Consider the following 8,350-nt stretch of genomic DNA (forward strand, 5'->3'; position numbering starts at 1 on the left):
ACTTGCTAACTGCTCATGGAGAAATACTGAAACTTCAAAAGTGCAGCTGATCGTCCGTCTGCTAAGTAGAAGTAAAAACCAACACGTCAAAAGGTCCAGTTTTGCATTTTTCCCTAGCAACCTATGGTTGCCAGGGGCCATCACTGACCGATTTCTAGGTTGCATGACTGAGGCTTTACATCGTGTGACACTGAACCTGAGTGATTTGCTTAGCTCCAGCAACTTAAAGGCTAAATTCAAATGTCTATGCTAATCTACTTTCTTATAGTAACAGTGACCCTTACAGCTACCTGTTGCGTTAAGGTCAGTCATAAACCCTCACCTCGGTTCTGCTGGTTATTTTATTTTTTTAGCTTTATTGTATCATGGTAGTGCTCCCATCAGTCGTACTTTAAGACTCAAAAGTTGCCCATATCCAGGGAAAACGCTCTGCTGTGACGCCGCTCGCCCAGCACCAAACATCAGGCAGAGTTGGCAACAAACCTGAGAACAGTGAGCAACTGTTTGCTGACATATGTGCTATATAACCTTTAAAGGATATGCAGTAAGTTGGTGTTGCATTTACAGCAGCGGTCCCCAACCTTTTTTGCGCCACGGACCGGTTTATACCCGACGATATTTTCACGGACCGGCCTTTAAGGTGTCGCGGATAAATACAACAAAATAAAACTAGTACCAGTACCGAAAAAAATAAGATTTATTCATAACACACGTGAAAAGACCCAGGAAACCGAGTTAACGATAAAAACGATAACAAAATAACGCTGAAAACCGATAAAAACCCTGAAAACTATACATTTCACACCTGAGCCTCAACTCCCGCGGCCCGGTACCAAACGACTCACGGACCGGTACCAGTCCGAGGCCCGGGGTTGGGGACCGCTGATTTACACTTTTTAGGGGCAATCGTGGCTCAAGAGTTGGGAGTTCGCCTTGTAATCGGAAGGTTGCCGGTTCGAGCCCCGGCTTGGACAGTCTCGGTTGTTGTGTCCTTGGGCAAGACACTTCACCCGTTGCCTACTGGTGGTGGTCAGAGGGCCCGGTGGCGCCAGTGTCTGGCAGCCTCGCCTCTGTCAGTGCGCCCCAGGGCGGCTGTGGCTACAATGTAGCTTGCCATCACCAGTGTGTGAATGTGTGTGTGAATGTGTGGATGACTGGATATGTAAAGCGCTTTGGGGTCCTTAGGGACTAGTAAAGTGCTATATAAATACAGGCCATTTACCATTTTTAATATCCAGCCATCATCTGACCTCCAGCTCACTGCTGGCAAGGAGAAATGTCACTTGGATCAACACTGTTGTCAGGACGGGATTTAGGGACAGATCTGTCGGTTTCTTCTTTTGTGTCTCATGCAAGCTTCTCATACTTCATATGTTTTGACCTGAATAACCAGCTATGACCAGAGTAACCGGTTTTCCTAATTAATGACTGCTGCTTTCTCATTACCCAGCATATGCAGTTTGAATTTGAAAGTTTACATACACTTATGGATGTAACAGCTGGTCTCTCTCTGTTCTTTTTAAATTTAAACTTTTGTATAAAATTATTATTTTATTTTTAACTCTTAAAGATGCCTCGTGTGCAATCACTCATTCATGAGGAGTGTGTGTAAACTTTACATCAGAGCTGTAGCTCAGGTTTCGGTTGCTCCTCACCCCAAACATGGCCTGCTTACATTATCTTCATAGACAGCTGTAGCATTTTTATCACTAAGTGCTTCTCTTCCTCTGCCTTCCTTTTGCCCTTGAACTCTCCACCCTGTGGCCCTTTACGCTTCTGCCTCCTCTGTCCCGTGGCTATTGCAGGTGGATGGAGTAACCGTTAAGGTATTGCTTTTAGCTAAATGTAAAACAAAGTTATCCCAGAGAGCAGTTAGTGCATTTTAGTAACCTCGCCCAACCCTGTAGCAGTTCATCGCCTGTCTTATCCCCCCCCTCCTTTTCTTCCAGTTTGAGCTTCCTCTACTGTATGTGTGAGAAACCTTTCACTGTTCCACTGTCTTGTCTCTCAATCTGATATCCCACATGCACACTGTATAAAAAAGATGTACGTAGCTTTCAGTGCAAACAGTCAGAGATATAGCTGTGGCTATGTCCCTTTAGTAAATTTGCCTCTTGAAAGTTTTCTTTTAAAAATAAATTTTTTGCTGTTGTAGCCTTTATTGACAATCATTTAATCTAAAATCAGAGCAGAGAAAAGGCACAGAAAACTCAAACCTGGGCTTCTACTGTAGCCCTACGCCATAATGGGTGGCCTGCTCAACCTGGTGAGCTATTAAATATCATCTTCAAGCTTCACAAAGTACCTTTAATTACTTGTTGAATAATTTTAGGGAAAAAATGCTCTCTTGCCAAGTTGTTCCAAGAATATAAAGCAAGAAATTTGCCCAGAAATCAGATTTGTTTTTCCCTCTTCTACTCATGAGCCACAAGAGACAGTGAGGCTCATTCTTGGCCCTTGTGATGTGCCTATTCTAGGGTCTAGTCATATAAATATTTAATGAAGGGAAGTCTATGAGAAGATGTGCTTGATCTGTTGAGTTTCGCTTGGATTTGGTTAGGATCTGTTTTTGTGCCATGCAGTGCTTAATTCTGCAAGGCCTGACCTATGAAATGATTGCCAGAAAACTCCAGTTTAGTTTATCTTAAACAGAAATGTATACAGAGGTTAGGGTTAAAATTATATAGATAGATTAAATCACACAGATTCTGTAGAGGTTTCCAAAACTCATCAAATACAACACGCTTGTCGTTACAGGCTTAAAAATGCCTTTTGAAAGTTGCTCAGTCTGTAATGGAAGTGACTGATTATTGTCTTTATTCAGCTACAAAGGGAGAGCATTAATCTTCTCAGGTTTATCTCTTTCTAATGAAGATGTGTAGGTTTCCCAGTGCGTAGTTCATCCTAACTGACTGTTCCTCCCGTTGATGCCTCTTCCCCCTCTTCATTGATCTGCTGATGTTCTCCCATCTCACAGGTGGATCTCTTACCTGCCAGCTATCTTCTTGGTTTGTTCCCCCCACCCTCCCTCAGTAAAATCTCTATCTACCCTCTCTCTCTGTCCCTGCACCTCTTCTCGCTCCCGGCCCCCTCCTTTCTCAGGTGGATCAGCTGACCTCCCAGCTAGCTGTTCATGCACCAGCTATGCTGTAGCGAGTGGCTTCTGAGAGCAAATCTCACTAACTGATCCCCCCCCCTTCTCCTCCTCCTCTCTCTCTCTTTTCTCACTACCAGGTGGACCGGCTGACCTCCCAGCTGAAGGAGAAGGCGGATTGGTGCAGTGAGCTGCTTCTCAGCTCGGAGCAGCTGCGTCGTGAGGTGGGAGAGCGCGACGAAGAGATTGACAAGCTGGAGAGCCGCATCCGTGAGCTGGAGCAGGCCCTGCTGGCCAGCGCTGAGTCTCTGGAGAAGGTTAGGAGGGAGAGGGAGAAGAAGGGTTCAAAACAGAGGCAGCAGCAGAGGAAAAAGCAGTCAGAACAATAGCTGTGGAGCGTGGCAGAGCGAGTGTGTGTGAGAGAAGAGAGAGCATGCAGATGAGGTGACAGCTAGAGGAGGAATGGGAGGAGGGCTGGGACGCTCCGAGAGCGAGAACAATGTGTGGGTGGGTCTACTTCAGTCGCCCACATTGAGATACGACTAGCAGCTGTCAAGTTTGCCCCCCAGTGTTCGTGGATGGCGGCTGCTCAGTTCACAAATTGCAGTGCAGGTTGCCTTACACACGATAACAGTACAGACAGCATGCAATAAGTCATTAAAGAGGTTTCCTTTCATTTTCTTCTGCACACATTGCAAAAAAAAAACTGCTGAGCTAAACAGTTTTTTTGATGTGTGTCGTTTTCTGTCGCAGGTTGAACAAAAGAAGCAGCATGCATCCATCACAGAGACAAGACAGCCCACACTGGAAGCTCAGCTACAGACGGAGAGAGAAGCTCTGGAGCGGAAAGAGAAGGAGGTAGTGGAGTAATCGCCTTTTTTAAGGTTTTATCAGTTTTCAGTATATAAAATCAGATATTTGATGGGGAACACTTTCCTAGAGTCAGTTGCATTAAAAATAGACTTAATTCATTTATTAGTCCTGATAGTCCCACAAATGTGCTGTGTTCATTTTTACTATGTCACAATATATTTATGTTCAAGGTTATTTGGTTGTGACGTTCAAAAAGGAAAAACTAGACAGAAGAACTATTCTGGACAGAAACGTTTGCCATTTTCAGTCATACTGTGGACTCTAGCGCTACGTATCTGTCAATCTCTTTCGTTGATTCACGTGCATCTTGTGCATAAACATTTAGTAGCTAACAATGAGCTGAACCAGTCTTTCAGTCCTGAGCAGTGAGATCCATACCCTGCACTGTGTCCTGGTGTTCTCCTCTGAAGATGATTTATCTCCTTAGATCCACAATCTGGAGGAGCAGCTGGAGCAGTTCAGAGAGGAGCTGGAGAACAAGAGCGAGGAGGTGCAGCAGCTTCACATGCAGCTGGAGATCCAGAGGAAGGAGATAAGCAGCCAGCAGCAGTACCTGGAAACAAGGGAGAGCATGCTCCAGGTAAACGGGCACCCAGCCCCCATACATCATCGAACAATGTTTTTACATCTGAGCTTATGCAAACTTTTAAGACGAAGCACTGCTTACTGGTGACATCATAAAAGGTTTATCACTGACGAGTGTGACGTGTGTGGCATCAGTAGATAAGCTTATATGTAACGTTTAGCTCACAGCTGTTAATAGTTCCAAAAATCCTTTTTATGCTTTTATTAGAACAATATTCACAATCTCTAAATAAAACCAATATTTCTGCTCACTAAACTTTTTTCTTTTATATAAACTTTTTAAATACTTGCTCTCTGTTGCTTATATAATTTTGCACATTTTTAGGCTTTTCCATCACCTCTTATTTTGCTGTGCAGAGCTCACTTATTCTTCTTTTCTTAGTCAGTAAATTTTCATCAATCCTCCAAAAACACTTTTTTTTCCTAATAGCCATCACATTATAATCTCTGACTTTTAAAGGTGATGGAGGAGAAGGACAATGAAATAGCACTTCTTAATGAACAGATCACTAAGCTTCAACACATGGAAACAACCTCTGACAACAAGGTAATGCAAAATGCGTACTTGAAATAGAAACGGAGTCTATTTCAAGTACGCATACCTCCGTGGAAGTGCATCGGTGTGTTTGGTCTCTTCTCCCCCCTCTGTCTACTTTTATTTTAGTTGGCTCCATTTTGCTATGTTTTTTGTGTGTGTTTGCTTGTTTTGTCCCAGTAAGTAGTTCCACTCCACCATCATTTGTTGTGAGGTGGTCATTTGCTCGTGTGAGGTGGCTTTTTAAACCTCCGAGTCTCTGTTAAGTGCCTACAATCTGATCAAGGCCCGAAAATCAAAATGGCAATGAAAACTTGAAGTAGCTCTAAGCACACCAGGGGCTCAGATGTTTAATGAAATAGCGGCATAGCCATGGGATCCTCAAATCTATGTATTTATTTGTTAATGGGGTCATAACGTCTGGATTTTACTCTTTAGGAAATGGATGAGAGGGATGAGCTGATAAAAGACTTGGAGTCTCAGGTGGAGTGCCTTCGGAGTGAACAAGAGCGTCTGAAGAGGAAGAACGAGGAGGAGCTCGACCAACTGAATGAGGTCATAGAAAAACTTCAGCAGGAACTGGCCAATATCGAGCAAAAGCAGCCTACAGAGGAAGAGGAGGACACCAAGGCAGAGTCAGAGGGTGATGCTTGCGGGCCGAGTAAAGACGAGTATGATAAAATGAAGCAGAGAATGGACTTGGCCACAAAAGAGCTCGAGGCACTGAAAAAAGAGCACAGCAAGCTGCTGGAGACCTATCTTCGCTTGAAAGAGAGCGCAGAAGCCTTGGCTGAAACGGAAAACCTGGAGAGCTCAGAGGGCGAGCTCGAGGAAGCTCTCAGGGAGAAAACTGCAGGGCTGGTTGTCTTACAGGCTCAAGTACAAGCTCTGGAGGAGAGTGCATCATCCAGAGTGGAAGAGCTGGGCGTTCGAATTGAGGAGCTCGAAGGCTTGGTCAGTGAAAAAGACTCAGAGATAAGCCACTGTCGCTTCCTTCTGGAGCAGTCTCAAAGTCATGCAGAGGATCTCCAGAAGAAGATGTTGAACCTGGAGGAGCATCTAAGGGAAAAAGTGGCTGCAGCGTTGGTGAGCCAGGCCACTCTGGAGGCCTTCCAGCAGCAGTCAGTGGAAACGAGACAGGAGCAGGACCCACAGAAACCTCCAGAGCCACACGTTGAACCACAAAGCTATGAATTTGGTGATTTTGGCATCCCCCAAATGGATGTCAGCAGATTGGGTCAACAAACACAAGTGCCCACCGGGAAGGTGGTTCGTCTGACGCAGAAGCTTCGGGAGCTGGAGGTCGGACTAAGCGGGATGCAGAAAGACCAGGAGCTGCAGAAGCAGCTGCTTTCCAGCTCTGAGGAGGAGGTGCTCGAGTATGAAAGGAGGCTGACTGTGCTTGTAGATCTGCTCAGTCAGATGAAGGCAGGGACACACCAGAGGACATCGTTGGCTGTGGAGGTGAGTACCATATATCATCTGCTCTAATCTATGTAAATGTTTCGTTATATTAATAAATAAATGGAAAATGCCAGGCAGGATTTCTGAAGCCAGCTCTCTCAGCTTCCAAAATGTGTTTATCTGTACAGTTAAAGTTATCTGGAATAATTCCTAAATACAGAGTGATAAAGTCATTAGATATTACCGATATTTTATTCCAAAAGTTCAAATAGAGGCACAAAACAATCACAAAATTATGAATTTCTTTGTCCGTGAGTGAAAATCATACACCGTGAGCCCTAACTGCATAATGGATTCTGCATTATATGACTTCCCTGCACTGTAATTATTGATTAAAACAACAAAAATGCAAATGTAGTCCCTGTGATAAAGTCTCACATTGTGAATTGATCTAATAAGTCTGATGATTTGTGCCCTTTTTTTCACAGGCCTCCTCTGATGACCAGCAGAATGTGTCGCAGCTTCTTCAGCAGTTACAGGAGGTCAGAGATGAGACTTCAGCCACCAAAGAGCAGATGGAGAGCTACAAGGAGAGCTGCAGCAGACTTCAGGATGACCTCTGTGTATGTGCTTTTAAACGGCTTCTCTGGGTTAATTCATACTGAATGTCAAAGTGTTTTCTAGTGTGTGACAAAAGCTTTTCTCTCTAGGAAAAAACTGTAACGATAGAGAGGCTTCAGGAGCAGCTCCAAAAGGTAGTAGAAAGAATTTTGATCCTTTCATGTTTACATTTTCCACAGCATAAAACAGTAATTTACTAAGAAACAACCATGCTTAGAGAAAAATTCAGAACTTCAACCTCGTTCTTTTAGACATCAGTTGGTGAGAGCGAAGAGATGAAGGTGTCGGAGCTTAAACGCCAACTAACAGAGGCTCAAAGTGAGGCAGCGACCACCAAAGAAGAGCTGAACAGCTGCAAGGAGAGCTTGGAGAAACTGCAAGAGCTGCTGCAGGTACAGAGCTTAGAAATCATGCTTTGTTGTAGCTGCTGAGTTCAGGGAAAACTGCCCAAACTGCAGAATGATATTTCTTCATATCATAAAAACATATTATCACAGTACACACTTTTCTAGCTTGTGCTGCTCCTATGTATGCATAAAGATCAGGTTTATACTGTGGGACATAAACCTATTTGATATTCACAAACACACAATAGCACTGATCTCATCAGTGCTATTGTGTGTGATTCAATGCAAATGTACAAACGAGAGCCACTTGGATATCTCTCTCTATATTTTTTACATTGATTAATCAAACAGGATATAGATTTTTAACTTATAGGTGTTTGGGTGGGTTGTGTGACCTTTAGACGGAGCTAAATTTGCTGTTTCTACCCTGTTTTCAGTCTTTCTGCAAAGCTAAGCTAAATAATTATTTTTTATTCAGGAGCGGGAAATGACCATTGCTCACCTCAAGGGAGAACTTTTCCAAGTAAGGCGGAAACGTTTTGTCTCAGTTGTAATGTCCAGTATTATCAGCATCAGCATAAATCTATAGTGTTTGAACACCTGTCCAATCATCTTCCAGGTAAAAGCAGACGAAGACAGAGACAGGTTGTCAGAGCTCACCCAGGAGCTCGAGAAGGTCAAAAACAATGCGGCTTCCACCAAAGAAGAACTCAAGAGTTACATGGAGCATAATGAGAAACTTCAAGAGGAACTTCAGGTGAGTGAAGGTTCTGTTTCTAAACTCAAGGAGGAGCTTCAGGAGGTGAGAAAGAGCATGGATACCACCAAAGAAGAACTCAACAGTTACATGGAGCATAATGAGAAACTTCAAGAGGAACTTCAAGTGAGTGA

General features: G+C 43.8%; 1 protein-coding gene across 4 annotated transcripts in view; it reads left to right on the plus strand.

Moving 5' to 3' along the window:
• akap9 (A kinase (PRKA) anchor protein 9) overlaps nucleotides 1–8,350 on the plus strand; it is a 66,625-nt gene that overhangs the window by 50,171 nt on the left and 8,104 nt on the right. For 3 of the 4 annotated variants that reach the window (XM_005740604.1, XM_005740605.1, XM_005740606.1), the window contains 10 exons: nucleotides 3,235–3,411; nucleotides 3,848–3,952; nucleotides 4,395–4,547; nucleotides 5,013–5,099; nucleotides 5,526–6,551; nucleotides 6,980–7,114; nucleotides 7,202–7,246; nucleotides 7,364–7,504; nucleotides 7,938–7,982; nucleotides 8,079–8,342. In XM_005740604.1, the coding sequence (XP_005740661.1) occupies nucleotides 3,235–3,411; nucleotides 3,848–3,952; nucleotides 4,395–4,547; nucleotides 5,013–5,099; nucleotides 5,526–6,551; nucleotides 6,980–7,114; nucleotides 7,202–7,246; nucleotides 7,364–7,504; nucleotides 7,938–7,982; nucleotides 8,079–8,342 (2,178 nt within the window). The remainder of the gene's footprint in view (nucleotides 1–3,234; nucleotides 3,412–3,847; nucleotides 3,953–4,394; nucleotides 4,548–5,012; nucleotides 5,100–5,525; nucleotides 6,552–6,979; nucleotides 7,115–7,201; nucleotides 7,247–7,363; nucleotides 7,505–7,937; nucleotides 7,983–8,078; nucleotides 8,343–8,350) is intronic. The other variant, XM_005740607.1, reaches the window with a different exon arrangement.

The sequence above is a fragment of the Pundamilia nyererei genome, unplaced genomic scaffold (genome assembly GCF_000239375.1).
Source record: "Pundamilia nyererei isolate P.nyererei 1_Seehausen unplaced genomic scaffold, PunNye1.0 scaffold00102, whole genome shotgun sequence".
NCBI lineage: Eukaryota > Metazoa > Chordata > Actinopteri > Cichliformes > Cichlidae > Pundamilia > Pundamilia nyererei.